Source organism: Melanerpes formicivorus, unplaced genomic scaffold (assembly GCF_026170545.1).
Source record: "Melanerpes formicivorus ecotype bairdi unplaced genomic scaffold, bMelFor1.0.p_v2 SCAF_20, whole genome shotgun sequence".
Taxonomy (NCBI): domain Eukaryota; kingdom Metazoa; phylum Chordata; class Aves; order Piciformes; family Picidae; genus Melanerpes; species Melanerpes formicivorus.
In genome coordinates this window covers 12490489-12510264 of record NW_027142372.1, presented here as the reverse complement: position 1 = coordinate 12510264, position 19776 = coordinate 12490489, and the positions used below count along the sequence as shown (strand labels likewise).

The 19776-nt window shown below is 45.4% G+C and overlaps 1 protein-coding gene across 1 annotated transcript in view; it reads left to right on the top strand.

Moving 5' to 3' along the window:
* The window catches only part of ATP2C2 (ATPase secretory pathway Ca2+ transporting 2), a 32240-nt gene that overhangs the window by 7438 nt on the left and 5026 nt on the right, over positions 1-19776 (top strand). Inside the window, exons 2-21 of the mRNA XM_068150847.1 lie at positions 191-301; positions 1961-2077; positions 3849-3938; positions 4021-4056; positions 4151-4212; positions 5802-5910; positions 5991-6140; positions 6241-6309; positions 7136-7211; positions 7665-7731; positions 9035-9159; positions 11352-11449; positions 12146-12247; positions 12982-13071; positions 15065-15166; positions 15732-15888; positions 17821-17991; positions 18572-18669; positions 18749-18799; positions 19412-19578. Coding sequence (XP_068006948.1) covers positions 191-301; positions 1961-2077; positions 3849-3938; positions 4021-4056; positions 4151-4212; positions 5802-5910; positions 5991-6140; positions 6241-6309; positions 7136-7211; positions 7665-7731; positions 9035-9159; positions 11352-11449; positions 12146-12247; positions 12982-13071; positions 15065-15166; positions 15732-15888; positions 17821-17991; positions 18572-18669; positions 18749-18799; positions 19412-19578 — 2048 coding nt within the window. The remainder of the gene's footprint in view (positions 1-190; positions 302-1960; positions 2078-3848; positions 3939-4020; positions 4057-4150; positions 4213-5801; positions 5911-5990; positions 6141-6240; positions 6310-7135; positions 7212-7664; positions 7732-9034; positions 9160-11351; positions 11450-12145; positions 12248-12981; positions 13072-15064; positions 15167-15731; positions 15889-17820; positions 17992-18571; positions 18670-18748; positions 18800-19411; positions 19579-19776) is intronic.

The window sequence follows — 19776 nt, the reverse complement described above, 5'->3', positions numbered from 1 at the left end:
CTTTGAGGCTGTAATGAGGATTAATTAGTGGTATGAAGGGCTGTGATTTAGGGAGTGTTTGAGCTAACAGTGAGGTCATGCCTGGCAAGGTGAGGGACCGGAATGGGATTAAGGGAAGCAGCAAAGAGATGATTAAATGCTTTCATTAACTGTGCTCCCGCCTAACAATTGCTTTATCTTATTTACTCAGCGCCATGAGGAGTGTGAGCTGAAAATAATCAAGCAGGAGAAGGAGGTGACAGTTCTGCCCCCCAAAGAGGCATGTAAATGCCATAAAGAAGACTTGGCAAAAGCTTTAAAGGTAAGGGGTTTAGAGGTGTTTGTGAACACAGCAATGAGCTCTCTGTCACCTGACTGCGGGGAGACCAAGCAGCAAAATTTGCCTTCAGTTTCACATGCAAACTCCTGGAGTGCCCAATTCCTCTGCCTTCATGTGGGATGAATCCTTGTGTTGGCTGTGTTGGAGGCTCAGCATTGGGCATTTGTGTTTCATTTTGTCCTGGGGCTGGATTTCACTGGGGTGGGTGGATCTGTGAGCTGCAGCTGAAAGAATTCCATTGTCCAGCCTGGTAAAGAAGCTCTCCAGTGCTCTGCCAAAGCTGTCAGAGGAGCCCCATGATATTTTGCTAAGGATTATCATTTGCTAACTAATAAATCAGCAATAAATCTGACCTTGTTGGTTTTTTTTAATCCAGGGAAAATGGATTTTATTCCTTCTCCATTTGTTCTCTTTGAATGTTGTCAGGGTACTTTTACCTTCTCTTTAACTGCACAGTGAAACCAGAAATCAATTCTTTACTACTTTAGATTTCTTATTTGTCATCTATTATGCAAGCTCTCACTTGTGGGAATATGTTCTAGAGGTTTTTGTTTTGTTTTGGGGTTTTCTTTTATTAACTTGTGCTTACGTTATGGATTTCTGTGATGGTAAAGTTTTGTAGTTTAACAAACATTCCTCAACAGAAAAACAGAAGGTAGATTTATTATGTTAGAGGGTAGCAGGGCTCTGCAGAGGGACCTTGACAGGCTGGACAGATGGGCAGAATCCAATGGCATGAGATTGAACACATCCCAGTGCTGGGTTCTGCACATCGGCCACAGCAACCCCAGGCAGTGCTACAGGCTGGGGTCAGAGTGGCTGGAGAGCAGCCAGGCAGAGAGGGACCTGGGGGTGCTGGTCAATGGTAGGATGAACATGAGCCAGCAGTGTGCCCAGGTGGCCAAGAAGGCCAGTGGCATCCTGGCCTGTATCAGGAACAGTGTAGCCAGCAGGAGCAGGGAGGTCATTCTGCCCCTGTACACTGCACTGGTTAGGGCAGAATGACCTTGAGTCCTGTGTCCAGTTCTGGGTGCCTCAGTTTAGGAAGGAGGTTGAGTTGCTGGAAGGTGTCCAGAGAAGGGCAACAAAGTTGGTGAGGGGTTTGGAGCACAAGCCCTATGGAGATAGGCTGAGGGAGCTGGGGTTGCTTAGCCTGGAGAGGAGGAGGCTCAGGGGAGACCTTACTGCTCTCTACATCTACCTGAAGGGAGGTTGTAGATAGGTGGGAGCTGGTCTCTTCTCCCAGGCAACCAGCATCAGAACAAGAGGACACAGCCTCAGGCTGCACCAGGGGAGGTTTAGGCTGGATGTTAGGAAGAAATTCTTCACAGAAAGAGAGATTTGCCATTGGAATGTGCTGCCCAGGGAGGTGGTGGAGTCACCATCACTGGAGGTGTTTAGGAAGAGACTTGATGGGGTGCTTGGTGCCATGGTTTAGTTGATTAGGTGGTGTTGGGTGATAGGTTGGCCACGATGATCTTGAAAGTCTCTTCCAACCTGGTTAATTCTATTCTATGCTATTTCATTCTAATGGAGGGCCAAACTATGAATATCTTGCAGAAGCTTTCTGTAACTGTTCAACAGAAGGTTTCTGTAACTATTGGACAGCATGTAACAGTGGATTTTTTCATTTCCCTCTAGGTGGATTTGCAGAGTGGACTTTCTGAGTTTTCTGTGCTACAGCGAAGGTCAAAACATGGCTGGAATGAATTTTCAGTGGAGAATACAGAACCCATATGGAAGAAATACCTAGACCAGGTAAGGATCTTCTGCACAGATTCTCATTTCCTGGTGAAAACCCTCTGCCTGGGTTGGCCTGAGTGTGTCTGCATCCAAATATTCAGAGTTTCTACATCCACAGATTCAGCCTTGGAACAGGCTGTGTCCTGGACACAACATGTCCATTCCCTGGGGAAAGCTATTGTGAGATTGAGATGTGGGGGTCAATTCCTGTGAAGATAACATCTTAAAATAAAAATAAGCCCTTTTATCTCCACACAGTCCACAAATCAAAAGCCTAGATCAGTGACCTGATTTCTGCAGCATATTTATTCCCTTTAAAGCAAGTGATAAAATCATGAAAGGCTTGAGCAAAAACCGATAGCAGCTGAAAGCCTCTCTGATTCCAGTTAACCCAGTGAAGGAAAGCCCCAAACCTCCAGCAGAGGCAGATGTAGAGCTGGGGTGAGTGTTGGTGTCTTAATCAGTAACAGACAGATCCATGCATGGTGACAGGTGCTATGAAGAGCTACAGTTTCAAGCCAGCTGCCCCAAAATGCTGGGTAGAAGGTGGGTTTTTTTTCCCCCAGCTGAGTTTTTCTTGAGCTTTGCTTTTGTTAACTGGTTCTCATCAGTATTTAATGCACCTTTCACCTATCTTTATGGCTTTGAATTAAACAAGGGAAGGACTTTTATTTTCCAACTAGCAATTTGATCGATTTTCTTCTTGCTTAGCTGGATCATGGAGATTTTACATGCTTTGAAAGACTTTATTTCATGGGCCATGCCTTTTTTTCCTAGGTGATCAATAGTCTTTAAGCACTCCCCAATCTCTTTGTGATGTTTACAAAGATTCTTTTACTCATAACTTTTACTCTTTTACTCTTTCTTTTTTTGCTCATCTTCAACAAGCTGTGTCTCCTATGGCGACACCAAACAAACTCTTCAGTGCATCTCGGATTCTTCTGCAACCTGTCACTGTCTCTGGAGTTGCTGCCTGCATTCCCACACCATCCACAGCTCTGCACTCGAGCGCTGTGCCTCAGCCACTTCACGTGGCTCCTTCAGGCTGCTGTGTTTTTGTAACATCTTCCCTTCAGCCCAGTCTCTCCACAGAGAAACAAAGGACACTTTCACCTTTAGCTTTAGCCAGGAACAAATCTAAACTGCGGCTTTCCTACTGTGCACCACCATGCTCCTGCTACCCAATCCAGGCAGCCTGGTCTTTACTTAATTCCCTTTCATCAATTCCCACATTAACTAAACAGAACTGCAACTAGTTCAGGTAAGGAAAAGATCCTTCTGTGGTTAAAAATGAAAACATTGAGGACCTGACTCTCACAGCACTGGGTCCAGTGCAGAGTTTAGCAGATATACAAAGGGAAAGAAGAAGGAAAAGGTTTTCTGGTTTCAAATTCTAGCTTCAAATTCTAAGAAGACAATCAATATTTTGTTTGTACCTTTCATGCTTCCAAGTAGCTTTCAGAGTCATCCCTGTGCTGAATGCCTGCAAAGGTGTGCCTGGCCTGTGCAAGCAGGGGAAAAGAGACAAAATCCACACCTCTTGGTGTGACCTTGTCCTGCTGGTCCCTGATGCTGCCCATCTCCTGTACAGGTGCAGAATTTGGTATCAGCCTGACCACAAGTGCTGAACCACCTGTGTCCAGGCAGGGGGATGCTGCTGTCACAAGCAAGGAGGGTCCATGCAGCGAAACCCCACAGCCAATCCTTTCTGATGAGACCTGGGGCCAGCTCAGCTTCCACAGCTCCATGTTTAATTTCATATTGCAGTTTGGTTTTCTTTCCTCAGTTTAAAAATCCCCTCATCCTCCTGCTGCTGGCTTCTGCCTTGGTGAGTGTCATCACAAAAGAGTATGAGGACGCTGCAAGCATCACCATGGTAGGTGGTACCCCTCCAGCAACCCAACCCCCTGCTCTCTGCAGCCGTTGTGCCCACACCTGTGACGCCTCTCTGTTTGCAGGCAGTGCTCATCGTGGTCACCGTGGCCTTCATCCAGGTGCGTCCCCCAGAGCTCAGCTCCATGGCCAGGGCTGTCAGGAGCAAATCCCCTCACATGTAACTTGGCTTTCCTCTCCTTTCTCCTTTCAAAGGAATACCGCTCAGAGAAATCTCTGGAGGAACTGAACAAGCTGGTGCCCCCTGAATGCAACTGGTGAGGCACGCCTGCTTCAGCAGGGTTTAGCAGGGTTTGGGCTGTGGGGCCAGAACCAACCTGAGAAGAAAATTGCTTTACATTTACATGGGTGGCACCGTGTGTGGGTGCAGCTGTAAGGCACAGTGAAAGGGGATGAAATAACTGGATTTTTAAAGTAGCCCCCACCATGAGGAATTAAATGCTGAAAGAGGAAGGTCCCAGAACGTCCTGTGTCACACACCACATAAGGATTCCTGCAGCTTCCTGTGTGTCATAGATTCATAGAATGGGTTGGGTTGGAAGAAACCTTTCAAGGTCACCTAGTGCAACACGCTGCAGTCAGCAGGGACATGCAACTAGAGCAAGTTGCTCAGAGCCCCATGCAACCTGATCTGGGACGGTTCCATGGATAGGGCATCTACCACCTTTCTGGGCAGCCTGGGCCAGTGTCCCTCACCACCCTCAGCACAAAAAAATTTCTCTCTTAGATCTAGTCTAAATCTCCCTCTTTTAGTTTTAAACCATCACTCCTTGTCCTGTTGCAACAGGCCCTGTTAAATAGTCTGTCCACAGCTTTCTTATCAGCCTCCTTAAGTACTGAAAACCCACAGGAAGGTTTCCCCAGAGCTTTCTCCAGGCTGAACAACCCCACCTCCCTTAACCTCCCCTCACAGCAGAGGAGTTGCAGCCCTGAAGCTACTGCACAAAAAACTTGACTTGCATAACTTTTTTTTGGCTTTAGGGTGTTTTTACCCCTGTGACATTGACACCAAATGGTTTGTGAGCAGAGGTGCAAGTGGGCAGGATCTCCTCACCCCCACACACCAGTCGCTGTGTGGGGGTGCTGGGCTTGAGCCCACCAGGGGTTTTGATGCAGACTGGCTGTATGTGAGCGCAGCCACAGCACCGCCTGTGGAGCAGCTGTGGGGTGTATCAGATCCTGCTTCCCTGGCTGCTTTGATGTTCCTATCAGCACTTTAGAGCACAGGAAACACTTTTCCTATATATGGCTCAGCAAATCAGTTTTGTCATGGCCAACACAAATAACCTGTGAGGCTCAGAGAAACTTTGCACTTGCAGAAGCAGCATGGGCTATTCATCTGGTCCAAAGTTCATCCAGGTTTGGATCTCACAGCCACCACTGTTTGCTCTTAATTTATTGATGGTATAACACCATGAGCATCTAAACACCCAAGGCTGTACTTTCAATACAATAGTGAAATGCCAGCAGTAATTCTGGCTGTAAAAAATAGATTTCTTTTGTTTGTTTTAGGTTAAAGTATCTGCATTTCATTATTGAAAGCATGAGCCACAGGAAGGCATACCTGGTTACTCCTATCTACTGCTTAAGTCCTGTTGAAGTCACTTATTGCTGGAATGAAAGTTTTCTGTAACCCACCCATCTCTTTGTGAGCTAAAACTGAGCCCAAAGTGAACATAAAAATCTTCAGAGTGATGAGGAGAGATGATCACGTTCTTATTTACGTTGGAAGCTGTTTGGGACAGGGAAGCTTTGCCTTCTTGCCAGCCACATTCCCAAGGCTGCAGAAGAAATATAAACCTCACAGCCTGGTTTCCTTTCTTCTTTTTCCATTTGTCTCATGTAGCCTGAGGGAAGGAAAACTGCAGCACCTTCTAGCACGAGAGCTTGTGCCTGGAGATATCATATACCTGTCTGTGGGCGACAGAGTTCCTGCAGACCTCAGGCTGATCGAGGTAAATACAGCTGTCTGTACAGGAGCCTGTTCTGGAAATGTCTTGTCTTAACAGTGCCAGAAACATGTCTTTTTAACTAGGTTACAGATCTGCTGGTGGATGAATCCAGTTTCACTGGAGAAGCTGAGCCTTGCAACAAGACTGACAGTGTCTTACTGGAAGCCAGAGACATAACCACGCTGAGCAATATTGTTTTCATGGGGACACTGGTGCGATATGGGAAGGGGAAAGTGAGTCCTGGCAGCCTCAATCTTCTCCTCAACATTAATTACACAATGTCTACATTTTCATTTCCATCACTGTTGGTTTTTTTTTTCCCCTTCTTTTCAGGGCATAGTGATTGGGACAGGTGAAAATTCACAGTTTGGAGAGGTGTTCAAAATGATGCAAGCTGAAGAGGTAAAGAAGTCTCTGGGCATTTCTGGAAGTGGTGGATGTTCTGGATGAAAGTTTGTGAGAAGCAGTAGTTCCAAGAGTTTGTGCACTGGGTTCATTTCTGCTTCTGCTCCAAAGCATCTGTGTGATTGAGGGACACCAAAGTGTTGTAGCCAGGAAAAAGAGAAAAGTTATAAGCTGGATTTAGGCTTCTAAATCCAGAGCTGTGATGCTTGGCTTGTGTCTAACTTGGTAGTCACCCAAACACTGTTTTCTTCTCCCCCTCTGCCCACTTTGCATTATGTATATAAAGTTTTTTTTCTATACAAGCCAAAATTTCATGGGCCAGAGCTCAGAGCAAAGACAGATGGGGGGCACCAATTAACTCTTGATCCATTAATATAAGAAATGACAGCAAAGCATAAATAGATGCTTCTGGGTAATGTGTGCATCTCTGAGACATGGATGGGGGTCCAGACTTTGTACCTCTCTCCCAGAAGCTTTGCACAAACGTTATCCAGTCCTGGACTCAGTTGCTAAGGTTTTTCAATTTAGCCCTAAGCCTCCCTCTGCCTTGGCTCCCAAGCTATAACTGAATAGGATTCTTCTTTCTCCCACTTTTATCCTGTCTTAACTGCACTGAGGCAGAGACACCCTCTCTGTGGGACAGTCTGCACCTATCAGATGCCACTGGGGGTCTGGGGTAGGTAAACACTGAGGTGTATCAGTCAGCTGTAGGGACCACAGTAATGATAACCAGGGTGATGTGGGTCTGTGGTTCTGGGCTGACCAACGTCTTCTCATCTCAAATAACAAGTAAAGAAACCCAGATATTCTCTACTGTTTCCAGACTCCCAAAACACCTCTCCAGAAAAGTATGGACAGACTGGGGAAACAACTCACTCTTTTCTCCTTTGGCATAATCGGTGAGTTGAACACAGTGCTTGTGCTTGCATGGTCAGCTCTGAACACCCTCCCTGCTCCAGGGCCACTTCTTGCAAAAGGAGCTGGTGAGTTCTTGGAGTTTAAGGGTTCAAGCATAGAATCAATAAGGTTGGAAAAGACTTCAAGTCCACCCTGTCACCCAACACCTCATAACTACTAAACCATGGCACCAAGTGCCACGTCCAATCCCCTCTTGAACACCTCCAGGGACATCGACTCCACCTTCCTGGGCAGCACATCCCAATGGCCAACAACTCTTTCTGTGAAAATATTTCTCCTCACTTTGAGCCTAAACTTCCCCTGGTGCAGCTTGAGATATCTCAGAGAGAAATGTGGGGAATTCATTGAAGAGTTGAGTCCCCAACAGCAGCTAAAGCAGGTTAAAGATTGATGAATGTCTTGGAGATTTTTAATCAGATGGTTTTCCCCTCCAGGTTTAATCATGCTCATTGGCTGGTTACAAGGGAAGCATCTCCTCAGCATGTTTACAATTGGAGTCAGGTGAGGCCAGGGGGTGGGGGGCATCTTTCTCCTTGGTTTCTAATGAAACACATCCCAGGGAATTCCCTGTTCAAAACAATGGTCATATCACAAAAGAGAAACTGAGCAAGACCCTTCATAAATGCACATTATTCCTGACCTGGTGACATTAGTGTGAGCTTTACAGCAGAGATTAGCGGGGGGGAAAGGAAAAACAGCTTTGAGGGTTTCTTTAATTTTGGCTTGGAAATGGGTGCTCTGAAAATCTTTACTGTCATTTCTACCTTGTCCTGCTGTGAATGCCCTTTCGTATCTACACTGTGAAATTAGAGGGAGTGTAGCAACAGCAAATAGTACTCTTTGCTCTTCATACTGCGTGTACGTCTCAAGACAGGAATGCACACTTTATGCAGCATAAAAAAGCATGGTGAACCTCCTAACCAAACATCATAAACCACGTGTTTTCACTGGTGTTGTCATGGCTCTAAAGCCAATCCTTAAAAGGGGAAAAAGAAAAGAAGAATGAAGACAGATTTCTATGGAAACAAGACCAAAATTATGGATGGGGAGACCACAGAGAAGCCAAAGTGGCTCAGCACCTACCCTTCCTTTCTGCTGGGGTGGGGGGGGATGTGGTGGTAAAGAAAAGTGGTTAGGCCTGAGTCTTGGAGAGCAGCCTCTGGTTTTGAAAAACCTCCTTGATATCTTGTTGCATGTACCTGGAAGTGCTCAGAGTTACCCAAGGAATACCTGAAGAACAGATACAGATTGTGTCTGGATTTTTCTGGCATGTCAGGTGTTGCAGGTTTTGGTGTTGCTCTGATTCAGTGTGTGCAGCATGGGGGCATCTGGGAAGATGTTGCTGTCCCACCATAGCTTGTACCCACATGTAAGAGAGAAGATGAGGGGCAGTGTGTGGCCAGGAGCCAGTAGCTAACGTGAGAGCCATGGTGCCAGAGAATATTCAACTTACATCCTCAGCATGTTAAATAAATGAAATGAAATCCAACCCCCCCTAAATCCCTGCTTAGGCAGAAATCAATGCTCTTTGGCAATGTAAAGAAGAAAAGCAATTGCTCTGTCGAAAAACATCCAGAGAAAGGGCAAAGGGTTGGATAAATGCTCTACTTCAGTTCAGAGTGTGCCGAGAGCCCCAGCAGTGAGCCCTGCGTACTGCCATTCAGGTGTGTACAACATGTACATATCTGTACAGATATGTACAAGCAGGAAGACTCACCCCCTGGAAACGTCCCTTTGGCATGTTTTGGTTGGTACTTGCGGTTTGAGCCCTGTGTTGAAGCTGTTGTGCCTCTGCTGTCCCCAGCCTGGCGGTGGCTGCCATCCCAGAGGGCCTTCCCATCGTGGTCACCGTAACGCTGGTGCTGGGCGTTCTCCGGATGGCCAAGAAAAGGGTGATTGTGAAGAAGCTGCCCATAGTAGAAACCTTAGGTAAGGCTGCAAAAGGGTGACACAGCCTGGGCATCTCCCAGGCTTCAAAATCTGTTAATTGAATGGCAATGTGCTGGCCAATTCACCCTTGCTCTCATTAAAAAATGAATAAATTTGGTGCTTCCTGGGCCACAGCAACCCCCTCAGATATAAATACACTTTCTACCCTGGATTTCTCACCCCTTCTTCCTTTTTTTAGTGATATTAACACGGGCAGTCACTAGGAATGGTGCAACCCAAGCCATAGCATTGGGTCATGGAAAGCAGAGCCCTTGCTCTGCAGTCATATGTGCCCTGCTCAGCTTGAAGGTTGGTTTCTACTTCCTCCTCGTTCTGTGGAGTCATCCCCCAAGTCCATCCAGTCCACTTCTTCAGTGTCTAGCTAAAAAAATGTTGCAGCCCCTCAAGTCAAGCCTGGTGGCATAAACAAACCCATCTGTCCTTCTGTAGCCTGTGTGGCCATCTCCCAGATATCCAGAGAGTCATGGAAAACAGGAGGACCTTGAGAAGGTGTCCAGCCTAGCCTTACAGCAGCAAGGCAGAATGAACTGCAAGGAAATCATTCTTCTGCTTTCCTCTGCCTTTAAATTGGTCTTCATCCCTAGGTTGCTGTATTCCAGGCTCTGCAACACTGACCTCGGTCAGTCTGGCCATTGTATGAAGGAGAAGCTGTGCTGTGCACTTAGCACCACTCATTAGAAAGCACAGTAAATGCCAAACCTGGCCTGTGCAGCTGCAAATATCTGCTGCACAGATGGATCTTTCAGCTGAAATCTCTTCTTTGGTAATGCTGCTATTGTTTGAGCTGCCCTTGTTTGTTCTGCAGCTAAGTAATCTTATCACCCTTACTTTATTATATCTGCCCTGACCCAGGACATCTGAAACGGCTTTATCTCATGAAGAATTCTGCTCTGGTAGGGCTGTGCCCAAACAGGCGTAACTGCCAGATGCCTGGGTGCTCTGCAAGGCAGCCTAAGCACAGCAAAACCTGCCCTCTCCTGCACACTAACTATGCCATGTCTGTTAAACTTCTGCAAAGGAGGAAAAGAATCCTTCTTTTCTTATTTGGTTCTTTAGTTGTCAGTAACTGAAAATAGTCAACGTGGTGGCTGTTCCTTCAGAGACAATTCATGCAGTCACACTCCAATCTGATTTGTTTGCTCCAGGCTTTTACCTGGTGCTCATCATGTCTGTGCCCAAGCTGTGTGGTCATCCCCAGGGAAGATGGAAGGGAGCTGGCATCTGATTCTTTTTTGCATTTAAGTAATTTTTTCCCCTCCTGGGGAGTGGAAATCACTGAATGTGGTGCCTCTGCTAACTGACTCCTTTGCTCCATTGTGGTGTAAATGGGCCTTGGAAGAGCTGTGCTTCAGTGCAGTAGGACTGCCTCAGAGCAGAGCATATGTTGGGTAGCTGCTGTTAGTAGTTGTGAATTAAGTTTAGAGCTTGTTTAATTTGTTTTGGTAAGAGCCTTTACCACATCTTTACCCTCACAGTCCCTTGGAGGGGCTGGGAAAGGCTTTTATTCCTGATTTAGGATAGCAAGGGTTAAATGGCCCACCTGAGGAAGCATGTGGCAGAGTGGGAATTTGATATGTCCTTTTGGAATACAACAACTGTTCTGTTGTGTGAGAGTACAGCTCAGGAGCATTGATCAGCTTCCTGAAGAGCAGTGCCCTCTCTAACTGCCTGCCATGTGATCCTCCAGACACTGTGGCCCTCCTCCCAGAATCATAGAATTGTTTCAGTTGGAAAATACCTCTTGGATAATCAAGTCCAACCATCAACCCAACACCAGCAGACCCACTAAACCATGCCTCAGAGTGCCATGTCTACATGGTTGTTGTTTTAAACACCACGAGGGATGGTGACTCCACCACTTCCCTGGGCAGCCTGTTCCAGTGCCTGACCACTCTTTCAGTAAAGGAATTTTTCCTAATATCCAAGCTAAACCTCCACTGATACAATTTGATGTCTTTGACCACAGCTCACACCCAAATTATGTGCACTCAGATCCTTTCCATACAACACCCTGCTAGGAAATTTCTCCTTTTCTTGGAGTTTTCTCTCTTTTCTCACTCAGTTGTTTTGAGGACCATTAGAGAAGCATGTTCTCTCTCTTCTGGAACCCTGACTTTCATTTATAATTTACTAGTTCTGATTAAAAAAAACCCCAAACTTTCCCACATCAGGTTGCTGCAACGTCATCTGCTCAGATAAGACAGGCACTCTGACAGCCAACGAGATGACAGTGACTCGACTGGTGACCTCAGATGGGTTCCAGGCAGAGGTATGGCCAAGGTGGCAATATGGACCTTCCTGCTCAAACTCAAATGGGTTGATTTGCTTTCAGTTCAGTTTGGCCCAGGTGAAGGAGTCAGTCCTAGACCAAGCAGTTTCTTGCACATCACTGGTTGTGTCCAAGAAAAGGGCTTTTGCAGTGCTGGGGACTGGTGGAGGTGGGGCTGGCTGTACAAAAGCTGCTGAGGTGTCATAAAGGTGTTCATTGACACCATTTGCTCTTCCCTGCAATTAGTGTAAATACTGAAACCTGCCACTGGCCCTTGAGGGCTCATCGTCTGTAGGAATATTTATCATATGAGTGACCTGCTCCTTCTGCTTGCCTCATTTCCCTGTGTGCAAAGTGGGTGAAAAATGTGAGCATGCAGGATGTCAGGCAGTGAAGAGACAAGCCAGTCATCAGTAGGGTACAACCAGGGAGCTCACTGCTCATGAAGGGCTGAATCCCTCAGCTGAGCTGCAAGAGACTTCTGAACTTGTGGTGAAGAAGTTCTGGCTCTTTTTGTTCCTATCCAGCTATAGTAATGTTGTGCTTTCTCTGCCAGCCTTTCCTGTAAGTGCTGCTTTGAGCTAAAAAGATTAATCCCACCACACCTTAAAAATCAGAAACTTGCTTAAGTGCAGCTCATAGTGCAGTCCTGTCTGGCACTGGGAAACCTCTTCTTTCTGTCTCTCCCTTCCTCAGGTCAGTGGAGTGGGCTACAATGGAGATGGAAATGTTTATCTTCTGCCATCAAAGGAGGTTCTTAAAGAATTCTCTAACATCTCAGTTGGGAAACTAGTGGAGGTAAGTATAAATTATGAACCCACTGGTCATATTTACATTAATTTTCCATTGCACAGATTGCTTTGATTAATGGGTGGGGAGAAAAAAAACCACTTTTGTAACCCTAAACCCTGAATGCCTTGTTGGAATTCTGAGTACCTGTGATACAGTACCTGAAACTTATGGGGGAAAAGTGGCAATCAAAAGGCATGCAGGGGGAGAGCAGAGCCATCAGTTGAAAGTGTTAATGAAGTTTGGGATAAAAATGCTATTCTGGCAGAAGAGAGACTGATCAATTTTATCATTCTTTAGGTTTTTCATGTAGGCAGATTCTAGACTTTATCTACATGACCAGTTTATAAAAGTACTGGGATGGTCTCTGCGTTTTGTTGTTAGCATTAAGTAACACCTTGTACCCTCAGCTGTAGACTGAAGTGAAGTGGTTGGTAGTGAATTTATCTGAGCTGGAATCTCAAATTGAGATTAGATTTTCTTCTATCCATACTCTATGTTAGAAGTAGTAGGAGGGACCACCTTTCATGCTCATGATTTCTCAAGCTCCATAGATCATACAGGATGTTTTACTTGATCCACAAGAGCTCTCAAGAGATGCTGCTATGGGGGATAGGACATCTTTTGCCATATGACTGCTTTCATTCTCCAGCCTTTCATTACTTCCTTTAAAGAGAGGAGAGGGCTATGAGTTTAGTTATGGGGGAAAAAAATAAACCATGTAATTCTGTCCCTTTCTCCAGGCTGGCTGTGTGGTCAATAATGCCATCATCAGGAAAAACAGCGTGATAGGACAGCCCACCGAAGGAGCTCTTGTTGCTCTTGCAATGAAGGTGAGATGGTTAAGACCTAAAATTTTCCAAAAATTTTCCAAAAATTAAAAAGAAAACCCAAAAAAATCATGAGAGGTAGAATTGTTAGATCTGACAACAGTGATCAGAGTTCTGTAAAGTCCCCAGACTGGGTTTAATCTGCTTGCGTCAGAAATAGTGTGGCCAGCAGGAGCAGGGAAGTCATTGTGCCCCTGTACTCAGTACTGGCTATGCTACACCTTGAGTCCTTGTCCAGTTCTGGGCCTCTCAGTTTAAGAAGGACATTGAGACTCTTGAATGTGTCCAGAGAAGGGCAACAAAGTTGGTGAGGGGTTTGGAACACAAGCCCTATGAGGAGAGGCTGAGGGAGCTGGGGTTGCTTAGCCTGGAGAAGAGGAGGCTCAGGGGAGACCTTACTGCTCTCTACAACTCCCTGAAGGGAGGTCGTAGCCAGGAAGGAGTTGGTCTCTTCTCCTAGGCAACCAGCACCAGAACAAGAGGACACAGTCTCAAGCTGTGCCAGGGGAGGCTCAAGGTGAGGAGAAAGTTCTATACAGATAGAGTTGTTAGCCACTGGAATGTGCTGCCCAGGGAGGTGGTAGAGTCATCGTCCCTGGAGGTGTTCAAGAAGGGATTGGATGTGGCACTTGGTGCCGTGATTTATTCATCATGAGGTGTTGGGTGACAGGTTGGACTTGATGATCTCTGAGATCTTTTCCAACCTTATTGTTTCTATTATTCTATGATTCTAATCTTTTTCTCTTCTCCACAAGGTCATAAGTGTACACCTTTCCCATGTAAGCCTCTTGTCATGGACAAACACATTCCCTGAGCTTCTGTGCTAACAGCAATAATTGTTTTGCTTAGTTAATCTCTCTGCAATTAAGATGCATAATGGCATTATCCCAGGCTGAGCCCAGACTGCCTTTCTTATATTTTCTGTACATGCCAATTAAGAGTTCAGGACAAACAGAAGAGAGTGAAAAATGAGCAGGAACAGAGGATCACCTTCCCTTGGGGTCATCTGCTGGCTTTTACTTTTTTCTAGTCATGATCATGTAAAGCAAGATTTCTTTAAATGAATATTGTGTCCAAGCTCTTAGGCAGGGGGCTGTAAAACACCTCAAGGTATCATCTAATCGGTGTTATGCAGCCTGTGGTTCACAGACCTCAGGTGGGTTGTAAAGCACAGAAGGTGCCTGATGAAATGATGCAGCTACATACATCTGTTCCGGCCTCCTATTTTTTCAAGCCTGTACCTTTGCTTTTGTAAAACAATGACATCCTGCTTCCCTACATGCTAAAGTAAATCTTCCTTTGGCTCCACCATCCTGTAGCCAAGCAACAGCAGAACAGAAGGGAGGTTGTCTCTTCTATTTTAATTTCTTAATTTAGTGGGAGCCTGGGGACAGAGAGACTGGAAGCTACTTCTGACCCCTAGCACTTCGGCCAGAGCAGCCGTGTGTGCTGCTAACGCAGGCATGTATCCGTTTGGGCTGTTGTACTTTATAGCTGAAGGCTCTTCTTGTGGAGAATTGCTTCTGGAGTTTAATTCACCATCACATGATCTGACACCACATCCACAAGTGACCAGCCTTTTGTTTGCAATCTTCCTTTTATTTTTTGCCCCTCAAGAAAGGAGGTGGCTGGGAGCAAAACCAAAGTAGAGAGGGGAGCTTGAGCTTGGGCTGGGAGGAATCTGCTCTGTCCATCACTTTGTTGCAGGTTTAGGGAAAGGGCCTGATCCTCCTGTGACCTGAAGCCCCAGCAAGAGAGCAACTCCCTAGTTTTTGCAAAATTGACAGAGATCAAGCCTCAAACTCCAATTTAACTTACTCCAAAAGGAAAAGATGGGTTTGAAGTATGGATTTTACTCTCCCCATGCTTTCTCCTGCACTCTGTGGTATGGGACTGCTTGAAAGTACCTGGACAACAGTCAATGACTGCAATACGGGAAATACATAGCAGCTTCGGCATTGCTCAGCACTGCATTGCTCTTTCTGTTTTACTTTAGATGGATTTAGCTGACATAAAAGATATTTATGTAAGAAAGAAGGAAATCCCGTTCAGCTCTGAACAGAAGTGGATGGCTGTGAAATGCACGCTGAAAACTCAGGTAAAGCAAACAGCGGCGCTGGCTGGTTTCATGTTTCTGATTGTGCACCTCAACAATGGGCATGAAATGGTATCTCTTCAGCAAATACTGTTTTCAGAAGTTAACCATGTCAGGAGAAAGGGGAACAAGCCTCAAAATTCCTAGCTTGGGTGTAACTGTAGTTTGTAAAGCTGTGTTTGAATGGGAGAAGATAATGCTTTCCATATAGTGGTTGGAGCAGCAGAACAAAAGCTTTGCAGAGATCACTGGGAGGGGAAGAAAGAGATGATGTTTGGAGGGAAATGTTGGCCTGTTTTCCCTTAGAGGGTTAAAGAGCTCATTTTGGCTGATGCTGTGCTCCCCTTTTAAAACTCACCAACCTTTTCATTACCATTCTCTCTGAACATGAAAAATGGCTAGAGCAAAAATATCACAGCTTGTAAATAATACATGCATCTGGGCATTTACAGGTAAGAGAGCAAACAAAAGGTTCTTAACCTAGCATGTAAAGCCCTGTGCATCTGCAGTGTTTTAAAAACATGCTCTTCTCTCTTTGTCTGATCAAGTATATCTCCTTACTTTAAAGGATCAGGAGGATATTTACTTCATGAAAGGAGCATTTGAAGAAGTTATTCAGCACTGCACTCTGTATAACAGCAGTGGCATCTCATTATCCATTACACCCCAGCAGAAAGCCTTCTACCAGCAGGAAGAGAAACGAATGGGCTCCTCAGGTCTACGGGGTCAGTCATTCATGTCTATTCCCTTAAGCTGACAGGTTTTCATGCCCTAACACTGTCCAGCTCTCTCTTGGTGAGGATGGACAGAGGCTTAGTCCTTGGCATCATTTAGATCACAGAATCACAGAATGACAGAATCACCAAGGTGGGAAGAGACCTCAAAGATCATCAAGTCCAACCTGTCCACAGACCTCATGACTAAACCATGGCACCAAGTGCCACAACCAATCCCCTCCTGAACACCTCCAGTGATGGTGACTCCACCACCTCCCCAGGCAGCACATTCCAATGGCAAACAACTCTCACAGTGAAGAACTTTCTCCTCACCTTGAGTCTAAACTTCCTCTGGCACAGCTTGAGACTGTGTCCTCTTGTTCTGGTGCTGGTTGCCTGGGAGAAGAGACCAACTCCCTTCTGGCTACAATCACCCTTCAGGTAGTTGTAGACAGCAATAAGGTCTCCCCTGAGCCTCCTCTTCTCCAGGCTAAACAATCCCAGCTCCCTCAGCCTCTCCTCGTAGGGCTTGTGCTCGAGGCCCCTCCCCAGCCTCGTTGCCCTTCTCTGGACACGTTCAAGTGTCTTCCTAATATTTGTCAGCTTGACAAGTCCCACACCTTGGGACTGCTGGCTGCTTCCTTTTCACAAACCTTTTTTTTTCTGGGTCTAAATTTGTGAGACTGAAAGGAGCTGGAAAAAGCACTGGAAATGGTGGATGTCTTTCTGCTGTGGAGAGTTGTGATTGCCTGGGATGTGGTTTGAGCTTGGTTTGAAAAGCTTTGTGCTGAACCCAATCTTAAGTGCTCCTCTGCCAAGTTTTGCTTTTGGAGTAGCTGTTCCAAGAGCAGCAGAAAGCAACTTTGAAAAGGATTCAAAACATGAATCTGGGCACCAAGATTTTTTTTTTTCACTTGAAGTTTGATTTAATTTGTGATTAGGATCAAACCTAAGGATCTCCTTTTGATCCTAACTGCATGTCAGTGCTCAGCCCACAGAAGTTTTTATACACATGTCATTGACTTCATCTCTAGAAAGATCCCTACAGAAATGTCTCAGGCTTTCATGCAAGAATGAAGCCCCCATCTCCTGTGTGTGTTCCCAGCTCATAAGCAGATGAGAGCAAGCCTCAGCAGCTGGGTTTGGAAGATGGTGTAGTTAATGTACATATTCTCCAGCCCTGTTTTGTGGTTAGTAACCCGTGTACTGAGCTTGCTTTACAATATCTGAATCATCTGCTGTTGTGAATGGCAAATTACTGCTCTGAAGAAAAGTGATTAGCTCAGGCAGCTGCTGCAAGCTTGTGATTCCATCATCAAAGCAACACTGACATGAACCCCTGGCAAAACATACTTGAGTGATTTAAGACTGATTGAGTTATATGCTTAGGTGCTGAGAACAGAAGCAGAATGATCAGTGCCTTGATGTTTACAAGATGAAAGTTTCACTGGTTTAACTGAATTTGCATGTCACATTTTCAGGTTAAAGATAAAGTTCACATTTCTGCAGGAGCACTCTTTGTTAGCATATTAGTTTCCCAGTGTCTGGTCTAACACTGCACTACCCCAGCTTAATCCATCTGGTTTTCAGGGAAGACTTGGTGGACAGCATTAAAGCAGAAGGGAATAAACCCTCAGGGAAACTTGTGGAACAGAAATGCTCTAATTCAGATAAACTGGTGTTATGTGAGTGGACCAAATGTTTGCACAAGATCTGAATATAATGACTAAGTGTCTGGGTTTAATGACCTTTTTCTTTCTTTCCTGCTGGAAATCTGGCAATTTAATGTCTCCTGCAAATGGTTGGCGGGGGGGGGGGTGGGGGGTTGAGGTTTGTTTTTTGTTTGCTTGGTTTTGTTTTGTTGTTTTTTTTCTAATGTATAGAAACATACTGTTACTAATTCAGTGTTGTCTTTTCCCCTCCCCACTCCTCTGTTTCTAGTACTTGCTTTGGCTTCAGGTCCAGAACTTGGCAAACTAACCTTTTTAGGTCTGGTTGGAATAATCGATCCCCCGAGGGCTGGAGTGAGAGAAGCTGTTCAAGTCCTCCTTGAGTCTGGTGTATCAGTAAAGATGATAACTGGAGATGCCCTGGAGACTGCTGTGGCTATAGGTAGCAAACTTATCTTCTTTCCTGTGGATCTATATTATGTCTATAAGATCAGTCAAATTTTCCATAATAATCAGCTTTCTATTTTTTGGATGTGTGTGCTAGGAGAAGTTTGAAATGCCACTGAGCTCTCTCTTTTCCACTGAAACAAATCATATTTGATGTAGTAATTAGAGCAGCTATGAACTATGGGCCAGATTCCAGAAACCTCCAATATTTAGTCTAAGAGCCTCAAATGAGACAGATGGCAATGGTGTGATCATGGACTCCACTATTGTTCAGAGTGTGAACATCCCTATGTTTCCCATTGGAAATGCAAAGAACAAGCAGCAGAGAAGAGAGTGACACATTTAGTATTGGCTCCAGTTCTGGGTATTGTATGGCTTCCATTAACTGCAGTTGAGTAGGACAGGGTGACCAGCCCAGCCTGGAGTCAAAGAGCTGTGTGCCCTGTTAGATGCTCCAGGTTCAGATGTATTTCCTGGTAAATTCTTTAATTGCTGCCTCTGGTTTTTGAGTCAGGAAATAATTGTCTTTTTCCAGAGCTGATGGGCAGATCTCACTTTTAGGCTTTTCTTTGCAGGACAGAATATTGGTCTTTGCAATGGGAAGCTGAAAGCCATGTCTGGAGAAGAGCTGGAGCAATTGGCAGAGGCAGAGCTATCCTCCACCATCAGAAATGTAAGAGTTTTGATTGCAAAACCAAGGTCTCTTTCCAACTGTCTCCACCTAATACAAGATTGCATTTTTTGTTTTCCAGGTTTCCATTTTCTTCAGAACAACCCCAAAGCACAAACTAAAAATCATAAAGGTACTAAAAGCCTCTCAAATACTTTGTCTGCTTTACAAAACCAAGATGTAAGGTGGGGAAGTCGCAGTTCTACCAAGGCAGGGGCACCTCAAGCTAAAGGACCATAAAGCCCAAGCTAGAGAATTGATGCTGTTTGCACTGAATGTATTAACATTTCTCTTGCAGATCTGGCTTGGATTATTTGAAAGGTGCTAGTGAGCTATTATAGGAGAATTGAAACAAGCTGTTCAGGGAGGTGGTGGACTCCTCATTCCTGAAGGTGTTCAAAAACCATGTAGATGTGGCACTTTGGGACATGGCTTTGCGGCCAAGGTGGTGTTGGGTTGATAGCTAGATTTGATGACCCTAGAGGTTATCCTAACCTTAATGATTCTATGGTTTTGGATGTTTGGTTTATTCCAGATGGAGTTGTGAGATTCTCCATACTCCTGAAAATCCAGTCCCTTAATTCTTGGTCTGAGTTTTGCCCTCAGTGGGCAGCTGAGCATGCTTTACCCTCAGAGTCACATAGTGCTTCTGCTCTTTCAATGTTACCTGCAAATCCTGTGACTGCCAGCAGGACTGACTTGTCTTCTCCTGGCTCCAGAGCTTCTCACCTGTCCACTCTCACAGGCTCTGCAGAGGGCTGGTGCCATCGTGTCAATGACAGGAGATGGCGTTAATGATGCCGTGGCCCTCAAGTCTGCCGATATCGGGATTGCGATGGGACAGGCTGGCACAGATGTCAGCAAGGAGGCTGCCAACATGATTCTTGTGGATGATGACTTCTCAAAAGTAATGTAGGTCTAGTGACTTTCTTATTCTCAGACTCTTCCTTCAGATGCTTTCTGCCTATCCATTGCAACAAATCTGTTGTGTGACTACCTCTGGAAATTATGCAAGACACAGGATGTGCAAGCCATGGACAGTCCAGGGAGGTACCCAGCGTGGGTCTGCCTCATTTTCAGTTGCACTGACAGCAATGGCTTTTTTGTTTC